Source organism: Halichoerus grypus, chromosome 10 (genome assembly GCF_964656455.1).
Source record: "Halichoerus grypus chromosome 10, mHalGry1.hap1.1, whole genome shotgun sequence".
NCBI lineage: Eukaryota > Metazoa > Chordata > Mammalia > Carnivora > Phocidae > Halichoerus > Halichoerus grypus.
The window spans coordinates 63418620-63434737 of record NC_135721.1 but is presented as its reverse complement, the minus strand read 5'-3'; the positions used below and the strand labels follow the sequence as shown (position 1 = coordinate 63434737).

Here is a 16118-nt window from a genome sequence, read left to right as displayed (position 1 = left end):
GGGCGAGCGAGTCTGAGAGCCTGTCAGGCGCTCAGGTCTGGACCGTCTGGGTTTGAGGCAGTTGCTGGACACGCAAGTGTGCGTGAAGGGAGGCTGTGCCAGGCTAAGCTGGCCAGGCAGCTGGACTGGGGAGGGGGACAGGGATGATGACTCTCTTCCCCTAGGAGACTGAGGTCCAGGTTCTCCAAGTGGACGCCCAAATACTAAGGGCATTTGGGAGCCCAGTCCATGGTTTTTGTTGGGCAGGCTGGCCTGGAATTTTCCAGGCACTGTGATTAAGCTGAGTTTCTACCACACTAGCCGCTGATCTAGCAGCAAATGCATCTCCATATGACAACCATCCATTTGGCCCGCTGAAGGCCAGAAGTTCATTCACACTCTGTGCCTGAAACATCACCTGGAAGCCCCATTCTCGAAGCTTCTCCCTCCTTGGATCTGTGTTCATTTCCAGGTTTTTAGATCTCAGGGGTGGACACTGAAAGTATATTTTAAGGCAAGGCAATTCGTGCTTATTCCTCCGGCATGAAAGATTGCATTTCCACATCAGAGTCACGTTTGGTTTCTAAACCTGTTACCATGGCGAGAACTGTATTCTCGAGCTTTCCTTGGTGGCACTGTTTATATTTCTTAGCCGACAACATCTAAACCTTTTTTTTTTTTTAAACTCACTTGGAACTGCGATTTATTCCAACCCTTTGCTTCATGAAACATTTATATATTGTACGTGTGAGCCTTAAATGGGGAACTTTACATGCCACCCTCTTCTTCGCGGAGACACGATGCAGGTAGCATTTGTTTGCTTCCCGCGGCCGACCCCGCACGGCCCGCGCCTCACTGCCGCGCATGCCTTGTGACAGCAGCCGGTCCGGGGCCGGTAAACACTGACTCCTGCCAGATGCCACCGTTCTGTACAAGTGCCATTTCTGGGACTCAGGACTCACTGAATGCTTTGTCAGTTGTTATTTCTGTTTCTCCCCCTGTTCATTTGCATGGCTCCTTACTTCGTGGGCTTAATTTGTTTTTTTGGTTTTGTTTTTGTCCTCTTTCAGCAGTTTTAGATTTCCTCTGTCCTCTCATTCCTCGCTGGGGGTGGGGGGGTGGGTATTGAATGTGTTGTGCAGACCCGCCAGTCCGGGGGAATCGCCCTGCTTCCCTCAGTGGAAGGAAGGGTTCAGCATTGTACCCTTGACCCCCCTAAGTCATAGAACTCGGATGCTTGTCTGGTGGGCCCCCAGGTAAAAAATTAGAGGCTGCATTCAAACGAATCGTAAGGTGAAATGCCCTTTGTTGGGGGTATTCTGGAGCCCAAACCGTGATCGGTCCAGAAACTACGGTGGGACTGAGGGAGCCACAAAGGCGGGGCTCCAGTGGCCCTGATTCTGGAGAAGAGGCCATCTCTTAGGGTGGTCCTTCACATGGAAGGCAGGTCACTGTGTGTGTTTATGTAGATCGTCTTCTGCACGAGTGTGCCCAGCTGATAGGCAGAGGGGGAGTGGAATGCAGCCTGTGGTCCACGCATCATACTTGTGATGGATAATTTTATGTGTCAACTTGGCTAGGTGGTTGTACCCAGATATTTGGCCACACATTATTCTAGGTGTGTCTGTGAGGGTGTTTCGCCATGAGATTGACATTTGAATCAGTAGAGTGAGTAAAGCAGGTTGCCCTCCCTAATGTGAGTGACCCTCATCCAATCTATTGAAGGCCTGAATAGAATAAAAAGTGGAGTGAGGGAGAATTTGCTCTCTGTCTGACTGCCTTTGAGCAGGGACCTTGGTCTTCCCTTGCCTTTGGACTTGGAGTCAGACCGAAACTTGCTGACTGCAGATCTTGGGACCTCCCAGCCTCCATAACTGTCTGGGCTAATTCCTTATTTTATATATATGAAGAGATACACTATTTGAGACACCACTCAAGAGAGGGGTGCCTTTTGCTAATTCCCGCATAGTTTTCCAAAGGCTTTGGCAATGAGTGTAGAGTTGGGTGGGAAGGGGGCTGATGAGTATAATTTGAAAAATTACCTCCCCCCCCACCCCACACGCCCTCGTAGCTTAGATTTGGCTGTGCTGTAAAGTGCCTGGTCTCAGTGTGAGTCTTAGAATATGGGTGATTCTTCCAGAGGAATGGAAGCAACTAAGGGCTTCCATTTCTCTGCTACATTAGTGGTGAACCCTGCGAATGCCTTTGCTTGCTGGAGGGAGATTCAGGAAAATAGGGATGAGTAATAGCCATAGAAATTACTCAAATGATGGGGTGCCTGGGTGGCTCAGTGGTTAAGCGGCTGCCTTCAGCTCAGGTCATGATCCCAGGGTCCTGGGATCGAGCCCCGCATTGGGCTCCCTGCTCAGCGGGAAGCCTGCTTCTCCCTCTCCCGCTCCCCCTGCTTGTGTTCCCTCTCTCTCTCTCTGTCTCTCTCTTTCTCAAATAAGTAAATAAAATCTTAAAAAAAAATTACTCAAACATTGCATTTGGTGAGTCAATGTGTACTTTTTGAAACGTGTTCCTCTCATTGTATTAATACAAAGAAGTATGACTGATGCTTGTTATCCTTCTCATTTGAAAGGTGTGCAAATAGAGCTGCAGAGGGGACACTCAGATGTCCCTGTGGCGAGGTGATGGTTAGAGGGAAAGTGTCTCTGGCTGAGTGGCTGTCCAGCTCCCACGCTCTTTCCAGCCTTCCTCACAGGCCTATGGAACGCTCAGAACGTTAGTGCATTCTTTCGAAGCATTTCATTTTTTTGAAAAAATAGAACAGTATGATCAGGAGCATACTTTCCTTCAAGAACAAATACTAGAGATCCTGGCTGGGGCAGATTTTAATTTTTGTTTTATTTCTTGAGGAAAATGGCCATGTGTATTTGGGCTGAATTATATATTTTAGTCTAATTTTCTCCTTTCACTGTCCAAAGTTTCTTCTCTTCTAATTGCTGTAAAGGCAATGATCCACACATACACAAATGCACACCCACATACACACACACACACACACTCGTACCACACACATATATCTCAGAACTGTTTTGTTCTGTAATTTTCTAAAAAAGCTCTCAAACTGTACGTACTCCGGGCACTGCGATATCACACAGATCACTGCAATAGAGGCTAAATGTGAGGTCATGTTTACAGTCCCTTCAAAATAAGAATTATTGTTGGTGATCATTCACAGCGGGGGCAGGGGGGTGGGGGGAAGGGGAGCAGAGGGGGGTTGGGGAGGAGAGGAAAGAGTACCAGGGATATTATGATGTGCTTGAGAGTTCTTTGTGCTCTAGGGAGAAGATAAAAGTCAATGAACTAGAGAACCAATGTTTTGTTTTTGTTTTGTTTTTCAGCTGCTACCCAAATTGGTTTCTTGATTTCTTGCACTTTTATGTAACCTTGCCTCTGGGGCATTTAATGCAGATTGAAGCAACACAGCCACACTTCTGACTCTGGAAAGACCCAGCTCTGAGGAATGGACATTATGTTTATGAGCATGAATAACAGATTCCTAAAGCATTTTCTAAAATGTTGTGATCTTCATATTCACACATCATCCTAGGAGGGCTGGCTAGAGTTCCTAGGCCCAGAGTATTTAAGAGAAGATGGCAGAAGCGTATCTCAGTCAGCCCCTCAGAATGATCTTTACCTGATGTCACTGCCTCCCAAAAACCAAATTCTAGTTCCCAAGGCTGCACACCGTGAGGGACAGAAAGGAGTTTAGCGAACACTCCTTGGCCCTAGTTAACTTATACCCTCCTCAAGGAAACAGGACATTCAGGAATGCAAGAGTGATAAGCCCTGTTTCCCTGACTCACACTCTCTTTGGATATGATCAAGGCTTGAATATGTCTACAGTGGAATTTCCTTGAGGAAAGTTAAGGAATTCCTAAATTCTAAGGAATTTCCTCTGGTTCACCAAGCTCCTATTTCCCATTGGTGTAAGTCAGCGCTTCTCAAATGTTGATGTTCTTATAAATCGCCAGGTGATCGTCAAAAGGCAGTTTCCCACTGGGTAGCTCTGGAGTGGGGATGGGGATTCCCAGTGTCCAGCAAGGTCTTCAGCGAAGCTGACACTGCTGGTCCACAGGCCACACTATGAATACTAAGGGTCCAGGTGTTTCATGTCATTTCTGCTCTTTCTTCTGGTGCTACCCCAGTGCGGCTGGAACTCTACACCCTACGGCTGCCCATCTATTGCTGAAAGTGTTTGAGTGTTCTTCCATCATGCAAGCCTGCTGAGAGCCCATCTGGTCAACCTCAGGTGCTCTCGCTTCCAGTTCTTTTACAAGCCCCCAAAGGATGTATGTCGCTTTCAGTTTCCAAGGGCCTTGGAATGAGTTTCCCAGAAATTTCTCTGCTGCCCTGAATATTCTCCCGAAGACTGTGGTGAGTGTTAAATCATGGTGTATAAAAGGTAACATTAGCCTTAAAATCGAATTCATGGCTTCTCACAGGCAGACAAGTGGTACACATGCAATTAGGATTCAGAGGATACTCTCAGGCATCCCCAAGACGCAGAAATGAGTGTGTGAGTCAGGTTGTTGCCATGACTCTCACTGCAAAGAGAATAAAAATTGTGTGAGGGAGGCAGGCACCGGGGTCTGTTCCACATGCTGTTCTACTGACTGATTACATCAGAATCAGCCCTGAAACAACCTTCAAACACATATTTCCACGGCCTCGCCCCTGGCAAAATGAATTAGCATTCCTGGGGGGAGTATGGATTGTTACAAAGCACAGGGCAGTTAGTGGCTTGCTGTGCTGATGAGCAGGTATTAAACACCTGCAAATTATCCAGTCCCAGAGTTACCGAATATCTTTTGCATCAGGCATAATACAGCTCCTTCCTTCATCCCTCTCCCCGCTCAAAGCAGAAAGTAAACAAACCACAAATAATTGCAAAGGATAAGGGTTGTGAAGGAAGCAGGTGGTGAACTCACGATGAAGGAGTAGGTCCTTTAGATGACCTGATTAGGGATGGTGTCTCTGGGGCAGTGACATCAGGCTGTGGCTTGAAGGGTTAGGAATTATCCAGCATCATAGTGGTGCTCAGGCAGAGAGCATCCCATGCGGACATTCCCCTGGGAAAGAGCATGCTTTATGAACATCTGCAGATGCTACCAGACAAACGAAAGAAATCTTTACAACTCGCCTGCAAATTATTCTGCAATTAGGACTCTTTGTAGGTTGCAAAGGCATAAAGACTCCATTTCTGTCAACTTCAGAGCCTGTTCTCATTCTCTGCTTGCTCTACTGCTAACACCAAAAACCTGGGTCTCCCTGAACATACCAGTGAAGACCCACACCACTCCTTGAAGGTTGTATGGACGGTTGAGGGCCTGAGAGCCACCTGCAGAGTCCTCAAACTCCTCCTGTCTCTTCTGGTGAAGGTGATCATCAGGATGATACTCCGCATTCATTAACTGTGAGTCTGGCCTGAGTCTCAGCTGTAAAATGGGATAAGAACGTCTGTCCCAGAGTAGATTCCTTAAGATGGTGTGCCTCATCCATGATAGTTCCTGTCCAGTCACAATGTGATTATGGCACCCTGGAAGGTTCCATACCTCAGTGTTCCGTCTGTCATTTCTCATTTTTAGTGAATGGGGGCATGATAAGCCAGCATCTCAGGTGATACTGTTGCTGCCAGGGTCGGGCTATTTGAGAAACTGCCTAAGAGGGACATCCTAATCAAACCTCCACACCCTCAGGGCAGCTGATTTCTGTGCTAGGAGAAAAGCTCTCTTATTGAGCAAATGTGTGAAGAGGCATTTTCACTTGTGAGACTCTTAACTATGTCTATTTCAGGCAGCTTAGCAAAAGGACTGGAAATTTCCAGATCGCATGGGGGTGGGTCTGCGTGGAGACAGGCAGGGGTAGGCCAGTTCCTGTGGAAGGTCAGACCTGTCAGGCAGTCCTGCTTTTAGCGCTTTCTTCCTTTTCTCTACTCCCGGGGTCACGGCTTCTCAAAGACACTTCAAGCGGCCAGGCAGGCAGGCGTTCCAATGGACACCGGGGATGTTTGTGATCTGTTGCTTTCCCATATACAGACCTCTTCGGGAGGCAGCCTTTCTTGCTTTTCCTGAATGCGCACCAGATTCTGGGCATCCCCGAGGCTGAGCTTCTGGTGCTTTATTGTGCTCCTGCAACAAGTGCTTTACTTGCTAAGTGTGGTAGAGGGCTCATCAATGAAAAAGACAGGTCCCTGCCCTCCGAAGAAAAAAAAAAAAAATCAATAGGTATCCAACCAGCAATAAAAGAAGAAAGACTGTGATAACTTCAATCATACAGATAAAAAGGAAGTGCTTTCTTATTAAATGGCCTATATTAGTTTCCTATTGTGACCACAAGTTTAGGAGCTTAAAACAACAGAAATTAATTCTCTCACAGGAGGCCAGAAATCTGCAATGAGTCCTTCGGGGCTAAAATCAAGGTAGCAGGAGGGCCGCGCTTCCTCTGGAGGGTCTTGGGAGAATCCATTCCTGGACTCTCTCTGTTTCTAGGGCTGCCGGCATTCCTTTACTTTACTCATCACTCCAGTCTTTGCCTCTGTGGTTACATCACCTGCTGTTCCATTTGTGAAATCTCCCTTGTCTCCCTCCTATGAGGATACATGTGATTGCATTTATCCACTAGGATAAGCAAGGATGATTGCTCTCTCTCAAGATCTTTAACATAATCACATCTGCAAAGTCCCTTAGTGCCATTAAAGGGTAACACTCACAGATTCTAGGGATTGCTAGATGGATAGGTGGGGCAGGGTCATTGTTCAGCCCACCACAGGTGCCACTCTTATTCTTCCACTCCCTCCCCCAACCAGATGGTCTACGGCGGTGATGTCCAATATGGTAGCCATTTACTGGCGGTCACAATATTGGCAGTCAGATGGCTCTTGAGCGCTTGAAACATGGCTTGTTTGGATTGAAATATGCTGTACATGTAAGAGACACACTAGATTTTGAAGTCTTTTTTATTTTTTTAAGATTTTATTTATTTATTTGACAGAGAGAGATAGCGAGAGCAGGAACACAAGCAGGGGGAGTGGGAGAGGGAGAAGCAGGCTTCCCGCCGAGCAGGGAGCCCGATGTGGGCTCGATCCCAGGACCCTGGGACCATGACCTGAGCCGAAGGCAGACGCTTAATGACTGAGCCACCCAGATGCCCTGATTTTGAAGTCTTACTACAAAAAATGCAAAATATTTCATTAACAATTTTTATGTTGATTACATGTTGAAATGACATGTCGGATATATGTTAGATGAAATATATTATTAAAACTAGTATCGCCTCTTTCTTTTTACTTTTTAAGTGCAACTACTAGAAACTTTAAAATTTTATCTGTGGCTTGCATTTGTGGTTTGTGCTCTATGTCTACTGGACAGCGTTCTACACCATCTACAAGAGTAATTCTCAGACTGCTGCACAGCAGAATCTCGTGGGGAGTTTTTGAAAACCCCCAATAGGCAAGCTGCGCCCCAGACTTATTAAATCAGAAATCTCTAGGGAGAGGCCCAGGCATCCATATGCATTAAACTCCCCAGGCGATTCTAGTATGCGGCCAAGGTTGAGAATCTGTGGGGTAGAGACCTGGAAGAGGGTTAATAGTGGATACTGCATTACTGGCCCAGGGACTATCCAATGGGTCTGCCCATTTTCTTTACAAACAACAGAAAGTATGGGCTCCTGAAGTATCCTCTGCTTTCAGTTTTCCTCCCTGAGACACATGCCTCACCTCACCCACAGAAAGCAGATGGGGGCGGAGGTGGGGAGGGAACAGAGCAGTTGTTTTCATGACTCAGAAGACACCTGGGGTCTCAACAGTCTGAGGGGCAGGCTGGCGGGACCTCGCTGCCTTGGGTGTTTCTGGCAGTTAGATGAACCCTTCCTCGGCAGTTTCTGCTATAGGACCTGGCAGAACAAAATACAGTAAAGGCCAGCCAGCTTCTAAATGTTTGGTTTGTGGGGTCGGATCAAGGCAAAGCACCTTCACAGAGGCTCCCAGGGACAGCAGGTTTGGGAGACATCCATCAGTAATACCTCACCGCCAGAGGCTCCTGTTACTGCTGGGATTGCCGGCTACGTCCCATTTCCACACAACTCTCGTGTTCTCTGGATCTGGACTCAGAATTAGGTAATGAAGCAAAAATCCAGTGCACTTCACTGAGCTTTAAAGTATGGCCTGGAAAATTGGTTCTTAGTGGAGCAAGATGGGGTGTTTCAATAGCTTGCCTGTTGCCTGACACAAGGTAGACAGGAGATAAACCTCAGCCTTGTGCATGCCGTACCTTTACTTATGTCCAGCAGCACCAGTGGGTGAGCCTGTCACCTGAGTGCAGTTCACAGCGATTTGAGGCTAATGCTAAAATAACACATGATCCTACATTTAGACAGTTTAGAAAAATTTTCTGAACTGCATAGCACTCATGTGGCTTCCAAAATAGCATACACTAAAAGGTCATTAATATTTTCCAAAGGAAGAGGTTTTCTATGTATGTTGCAGGTGATGAGGCTTTCCAAACGAGGGGGATAAAAAAAAAATGAAACAAAGGCCTTGAGCAAGCTTGTTCTCTCCTTCCTTCCCTCTTTTATTCAATGCTGACTCTAGGTTAGCAAGTGGGCCTTGGCTTCACAGAGTTTAGGAGCTACTAGAGGAAGAAGACCTCAAAGTAAATGAGAGAAAACATTATAGGGTCTATGACTGGAGACAAGACATCCCTTCCCCTTTTGCCCCTTCTTTCCATTTTCTGCCGTATACATACACACATACACATGCACACATATGTTTGTATGTGTGTATATGCACGTGTGTATGTATATATGCGTACATGCATATGTATGTGTGTATCAGGAAACTTACAGAGGTAAAAAAGAAGAAATTAAGAGGGAGAAATTTGAAAGTAAAAAAATGATTAACGGCCATGTTAGTCAACAAGTCATATTCCTTAAGTCTTATTTAAATTGCCACAAATTTAGATCAGTTCCCAGCAGCCAGTGCAAAGAGAAATGTACACCAGTTGCATAATTCACAGTGTCTGTAAGATTGAAACTAACAAGCCCCAAGGACCCTGTGGATGAGGGTGTAGTGTTGTAATAAGGCATCTGGGACACACTCAGCAATGTCCTTGACAGCATTTCTGATTGCACTGAGGAGTTTCACAGGGCATGACAGAAATGCACAGGGTTTGGAGAAAGTGAAAAAGAGATAATATTAAATTCTAGCTAGAGCTAAACTATTCTGCTGGGGTTGGGATGGGTTAATATGAGCTTCCACCTGTAATTTCCTGTAGTTCACTATTCTGTTTTAGGCGCTGGGCTAGAGGTATGCTGGAGGTTATGGTAGTGGAGAGGGATACTCACTTCTGCCTTCACTGGAGAAGCATGGGCTGATGCCAGGGATCTGGAGGAGACGAGGCTGGTAGAAGGATCCAGTGGGATTCGTCCAGGGGATAAAGGCAGGGAAGGTCTTCCACGCACAAGAGAATAGCATCGGGAGACACAGAGGTATGGAGAGTTGCTGATGGGGATCTCTGGGCAGTTTGGCACTGATAAAGTATGAGATGAGGCCAGGTGTGATGGGAGTGGAGGCAAGGGCCAGACCGCACCCGTCTTATGCGCCCTGCTAAGGAATGTGGCTTTGTTCCGTGGACAGGTACTGAGTTGCCACTGAAGGGATTTAGGCAGGGGAGCCGCACCTGCAAACTATTGCATCCCTGCTGCCTGATCTATCTGGCCAAAACTCAGGGGCTTAAACAGCAGTCACATACTCTCGCACACAGATGTGAGAGTTTGCGAGGGGAAGGAGGCCCTACTTCAGGGTGAGGGTCTGTAGGATGCCTGGGGTGGCACTGGGTGGAGACCAAAGGAACAGCAGCTGCCCAAGGGCAGCTCTTCTGTCGGTGACATGTGGAAGTACAGGACGGTGAGGGGACAAACAGAAGGGATCCACCTCAGGGACACCCACATTCCATTAGCAACACCAGCCCACAGCCAAGCACAATATCCCTGGGGAGGGAAGATATACTCTGCCCCCTCCGTGGGAGCTACTGCAAAGTCACATGCAGAGAGTGGTCTGAATTATACCGGCAGGCTGTGAAGAACTCTGAGCAAGGATTCAGTCTCCAGTAGAGGTGAAGCGGCTGGACTTGACTTTGTAGTTGGTTCACTGGGGCAGCTCTGTGGAAAACAGATTCAAGAGAGGTGATGCAGGTGTCAGAGGGACCAGTGAGGAAGGTCAGCTGAGACCTAGTGAGAGCCTGGTCTGGGCGATAGTGAGCGGTGGATGGAACAGAGGTGGTTCAAAACAACAGATGAGAGAAAACCATCAGGGCTCAAGGACTTAGGGTGGTTTATGGCCGGTTTTTAGATACCTCCATATACTGTACGCAGAATCTACTGCCAGGGTTGCGTACCAAACTGTTAGCTGTCCATCACATATCTATCTTATTTCTTATTAAAACAACTCTGATTTTACTTGTGGCATTAATGTGCTTATCTTTTTTTCTTTTTTTTTTTTCAAGTAGGCTCCACATCTAGTGTGGAGCCCAACAGGGGCCTGAACTCACGACCCTGAGATCAAGACCTGAACTGAGATCAAGAGTCAGATGCTTGGAGCGCCTGGGTGGCTCAGGTGGTTGAGCATCTGGCTCTTGATTTCGGCTCAGGTTATGATCTGAGGGTTGTGGGATCAAGCCCTGCATCACGCTCCGCGCCCAGTGGTGAGTCTGCTTGAGATTCTCTCTCTCCCTCCCTTTCTGCCCTTCCCTCTGCTTGCACACTTTCTCTCTCTCTCTCTTTCTCAATAAAATATATAAAAAAAGAGTCAGACGCTTAACTGATTGAGCCACCCATGCACCCCTAATGTGCTTAGCTTTAAAAATTTCCTAGCTTCCCTTGTAGGTGGGAGGTGGTTACAGGGCAAGCCCTGGCTATTAGGATGTAAATGAGATTCACTGGGTCATATTACTAGGAACACATTTTAAAGGGGCACATGTCCTTTTGCCATTTGCTCCTATCCTTGTCCTGCCCCAGATGGAGATGGATGGCTAGCACTCCAGCAGCCATCTTGCTGCCAGGAGGCAATCATGTTAAGGATGGCTGATTAGAAAGAAGGAGTCCAAGTTTTTTTTTTTTTTTTAAGATTTTATTTATTTATTTATTTGAGAGAGAAAGAGAGTGTGAGTGGGGGGAGGGGACCAGGGAAAGGAAGAGGGAGAGGGAGAGAATCTTAAGCAGACTTCACACTGAGCACAGAGTCCAACGCAGGGCTTGATTTCACGACCTGATCATGACCTGAGCCAAAACCAAGAGTCGGTTGCTTAACTGACTGAGTCACCCAGGCGCCCCAGGAGTCTAAGTTTTTGATGATGTCATAAAGACATCATACTAACCCTCAACTGAATGTCGGTTATGTGCAAGAAAATAAATGCCTTCTTTAAGTGATTGTGTTTTGAGTTGTCTGTTTTTAGCAGCCAAGTTCCTGATACCACACATGACCTTAGCAACATGAAGCAACATCATTCATTCAATAATTATCCTGAATCAATGACCAAAATTAGAAACATCAAGACTTCATCAAGGTGATCTAACCCAGTAGTAAGTAGCTGCTAGTGTATATAAGTTTGTGGAAAATTTTTCTTTGGTTTCTTTCTTCCTTGACTTCTCAACTCACGTCTTATTCCTCCTCTCAGCCATCTATCTGCCTTTTAATAGCTGCTCAGGTGTTAAACGTCGGAGAGTGTTAGCAGCAAAGGGCGCTAGCCTTTGGATTTTGGAACAGGACTCTTAAAGAACAAACCTGGTGGAAGGAAAAACCAGCCAGATGCCGTGGTTCCTATTTCCAGAGAGTGGGCTGGGCAGATGTACTACTAGTCATAACAAAGTAGCATTTCTGTAGGTAACTTGACAAAGCACTTCATGTCCATTACCTTATTAGCTGTCTGAGGCCCAATAAGGTGAGATGATTTGTTCAAGGAGACAAATTAACAACGGACAGGGACAGGACTCATATTTTTCTAACTTGTATTTTCTCTTCCTATGTCAAAAGAGGTCTCAGGAACTGTGTTGAGGAGAGCCTTCTGCGTACATGAGAGTAGGGGAGGTGTCAAAGACAAATTTCACTTGTAGTTAAACCCAAGGGGAGAGAGACGGAATTCAACTCCTCTGACATAAGAGGCAGGAGGGTGTTTTTTTGTTGTTGTTGGTTTTTGTTTTTTAAGTAGGCTCCATGCCCAGCCAGGAGCCCAACGTGGGGCTTGAACCCAAGACCCTGAGATCAAGAGCCAGATGCTTAACGGACTAAGCCACCCAGGGCCCTAAGAGGCAGTAGGGTTTTTAAGCCCCCAAGGTGGGCTACTGGGAAAGTACTGGAGAACACTGGGAATGGGAGGGGGTGGGGGGAGTTGGGTGATTAGACCATTTATGTTTGCTAATTGACACTTAGTGAAGTTAGACTCCTCACCTTTCAGAGAGATGGAGAGATTGGGGGGCTATCTTCCGTGATAATTACATTTCCAAGGGATGGCTCCCAGGTCCTAAAGCTGGACATTCCTGGGTGGTGAGAAGCTGGGAGGTGATTTACAACTCAAGGCAGCAGAGAAAGAAATTCACAAGTGCAAGTTTTCTAAAGGAAGTGCTCTAAGAAAAGAGAGGCTAGGGACCTACAGTCAGGAAGAAACCTGTCTAAAGTTTAGAGTCAAGCTGAGGGGAACTTTAAGGCCATCTAGGTCAGAGGGCTGCATCCCCTTTCCTTGCTCTCCAGGAAGCTAAGTCTCAGAAGTCCCCATCTGATTGTCTGTTAAAAGGTGGTAGCCTTATTAAGGGATGCACAGTGACCTGCTGGTGGAGGGACTCTGATTCAGAGCCTCATCCTACCAGGTGATTATTCCCTTTGCACCCTGGCTTTCAGAAGCCCTGTGGAGGGGGAAGGGCGGTAAGTTCCTGCACTTCTCTGGCCCAGTCTCCATCCTGGAGAGGAGTATTCATTGAAATGACATGCCCAGGACAAGTGCATCTACTTCTTCAAGCAAGAAACAGATGCTTTCAGTTCAGGTTTGATCCCATGCAACGGGAGGGTAGAACAGGGGAGGTGGGAAAGGGAATTTTGTAGCCCAAAGATAGGACCCAGGGACAGGGAATACCCACTTCCAGAAATTACCATCTCAAAAAGCCAACCCCATAAGAACTGACTGCCTGCGGCAGGAGGAAAATGGAAATCTCCGCGGCAGGCAGGCAGTTCCGGCTGCTTAAGGGGCTGTCCTTTGCTCAGAGGGGAGGTGACTGTGCTGACCTTAAAAATCCAGGCCTGGGGAACCTGGAGGTGAAGGTATTTTATTTTCCCCTTAAGGCTTTGATGTTTTTCAAATAAAACTTTAAAAGATCCAATACTGTCCCCTGAAGCTTCTTCACAAAGTAGTGGATTTTTAGAAAAGCCAAAGGCCTGGGGGGTGGGGGGTGGGTGGTCCCTAAAGAGTAGTGCCCCGAAGCAAAGCCTTTCTTTCCTCTTTTCAGAGCACTGGGATTTTCTTAAAGGTTCCTTTCCCACCCCACCTACACCCCCCCACACACTTTTTTTTGGCCATCGACCTTGTCTTCCATTCTCCAAAGTAGAAACTGACAGTTATCCCCCAGGTCCTCCTATCTATCTATCTATCTATCTATCTATCTATCTATCTATCTATCTATCTATCATCATCTATCTATCTATCTATCATCATCTTCCCTGACCTCCAATCCCTGCAAGTACCAAGTGTCTCTCATCTTGGTCGCCCGTTGTTTCCCCCGCAAGGTGACAAGCCTGGCGCGCAGGGGGCGGAGGAGGGAGCTCCTTCCGCCACATGGTGGCGCGCGCGAGCCTGCGAGAGCCCGGGCCGCACACCTTCTCACGCTTCTCCCGCATCCCGCCCCACCCGCGCCCGGGCGCTGGAGGAGCCGCGCCCCCGGCCTTCCCCGGCGGGAGAGCGGGGAACGCGCCTCGGGAGGCCGGGAGGCGATCTAGCTGCAGTTGCGTCCGGTCCGCGCGGGAGGTGCGGCCGGCTGCGGACGGCCCCGGCTGCAGGCTCCACCTCCTGCCGGTCCAGCCTTTACCCCTCCACCCTCCACCCCTCCTCGGCTCGGCTCGGCTCGGCTCTGCAAATCGCAGGCTTCCCCGAGCAGCCTAGGAGCGGCGGCGGGCGCAGCGAAGGCGGCGGGAGGAGCGCAGCCGGCGGGCCGCGCCGAGCCCTCGGGCAGCAGCGGCGGCGTCGCTCGAGCAACCCCGGAGGCGCCGAGAAGCCCGGCGCGCCCTAGCTCGCTAGGAGCGCAGTGAGGCCGGGGCTGCAGCTGGGCGAGGGGGAGGAAAGTGCGCGCGTGTGTGCGTGTGTGCGAGAGTGTGGGGGGCGACGGTCTCGAATCGGAGCGGAGGAGAGGGCAGGGGAACCGGGGCGCGGCCCCCGGGCGCCCCCGCCGCTCCCCGAGGTTTTCCCGCGGCGGCGCCCGCTCCCCGGCGCCCCTCACCATGGACGTGCGCAGAGTTGGGACGCGCCTCGGCAGCAGCGCGCGGGTAACTGCTCGGCCCTGGGGGTGCGCGGGCGCGCGCGCGGGGATGGCGAGGTAGGATGGCCGCCCAGCGCGACCCCTGCCGCCCCAACCCAGCGGCCGCCGGGCGGTGCAGCTGACTCGCCGGAGCGCACAGGGGTGTGGGCGGAGGCGGCCCCGCCGCGCCCGCGCCTTCGGGAGTCGCTTTGCCTCTTCCACCCACTCGCACCTGCCACCGCGCGGATACCATGTCGAAGGCGGCCGGAGGTACGGCGGCGGCGGCGGAAAGTTGTCCCTCAGCCTCTGCCGGCCCGCCCGCCGCCGCCGCCGCCGCCGCGGAGGACCTGTCCAAAGTGTCGGACGAGGAGCTGCTGCAGTGGAGCAAGGAGGAGCTGATCCGCAGCCTGCGGCGCGCCGAGGCCGAGAAGGTGAGCGCGATGCTGGACCACAGCAACCTCATCCGCGAGGTGAACCGCCGCCTGCAGCTGCACCTCGGCGAGATCCGCGGGCTCAAGGTGAGCGCGGGGTCGGGCAGGGAGCGGGGCGCTCCGGGGAGGTGGGGCCGGGCAAACTTTCCCTCCCTCCGGCAACAGGTGATCCTCCCCTTTCTCCCGGTCAGCACCCCCTGCTCCCCAGCCCCAGCCCTTTGGAAACTTTTCCGAACTTTGGAAGTGATTGGTCTCCTCTTCCCTGTCTGGGGCGAGCCAGTGTGGAGCTCTCACTCGGGATCTTCTGTGGCCGCAGGAGAGGGCGCCGAGGATGCTGAAAAGTAGGGAGGGAGGTGATGGGCATGCAGAACCTTTATTTTCCTAGGAAGCCTGGAAAATCGGTGGTTTGGGGAGCCGGGTCACAGGCAGGGGAAAGGGTCATCGAGGGAGCGAGTCCAGGGGATCTTCATCCTTGGGGATCGTGGATACGGGTGCTGTGGAGCCACGACTTCTCTGGCGGATGAGGAAAGGGCACCAATGCTGGGGAGAAGGGTTGGCGGGGTGCCCAGGGAGAAGTCGCGGGCGCCACCTTCGCAGCTGGTGTATGTCACCCAGTGCAGAGGAGCTTAAGCTCTGCCTTCACATTTTCTACCTGCTCCTGCGCTTTCCTTCTCTCCAGTTTAGATGGCGTCATCTGGGGTTCCTTGACCCCCTTTCCCCTTCACCCCCAATTTGATTATAATTTCATCTAGCATTGAGGCGCTGGAGGGGATTTGAAAGGCACCACCCCAAGTGTCAGCCAATGATGCTTTGCTTTATGAACCAGCCTTCCCTCTTCGCTATTAGAAAAGAGAAAAAAAAAATTAGAAAGAAAAGAAGAAAGCCAAAGCCCCATCAACTTCTTTTCTCCTTGGAGAGCTCTGAGTATGACAGCCGAGTGCCTGCTAGCGGGGCTGTAGGAGACGGGCCGGGATCCGCCCTGCCAGCGCGCACAGCACCGCAAACTTCCTCTCCTCGCTGCTTGTGCTGGTGCCTGCTGGTATTCCTTCCTCTCATTGTTCTGCTTTTGTTTATAGGAAGCCAGACACACACGAAAACACTGCAGGGACATCAGGGAGCAAATTCCTGCAGGCACATGCTGTTCTTGTCCCCTTCCACTCCCACCCCACTTCTCAGGCTGTAGACACTTTCTTAATTGCCTCA

General features: G+C 49.7%; 1 protein-coding gene and 1 long non-coding RNA gene across 14 annotated transcripts in view; one reads left to right on the top strand and one right to left on the bottom strand.

Annotated features, from left to right (window-relative positions):
* Positions 1–9148: 9148 nt before the first annotated feature.
* LOC144379230 (uncharacterized) lies at positions 9149–12892 on the bottom strand. The gene is made up of 3 exons (XR_013441814.1): positions 11901–12892; positions 10057–10149; positions 9149–9518 (listed from the first exon to the last, which is right to left on the bottom strand). It is a non-coding gene; the product is annotated as an uncharacterized LOC144379230 (long non-coding RNA).
* A 1010-nt stretch (positions 12893–13902) lies between these two features.
* CCDC85A (coiled-coil domain containing 85A) overlaps positions 13903–16118 on the top strand; it is a 198180-nt gene continuing 195964 nt past the window's right edge. For 7 of the 13 annotated variants that reach the window (XR_004915943.2, XR_013441813.1, XR_013441810.1 and 4 more), the window contains exon 1: positions 13905–15002. Coding sequence is in view for 7 of the 13 variants with exons in the window: in XM_036087849.2 (XP_035943742.1) it covers positions 14736–15002 (267 nt within the window). In the remaining 6 variants the exon portion in view is untranslated. Of the gene's footprint in view, positions 15003–16118 lie in introns of all 13 variants that reach the window. The other 6 variants (XR_013441812.1, XR_013441811.1, XM_036087844.2 and 3 more) reach the window with 4 other exon arrangements.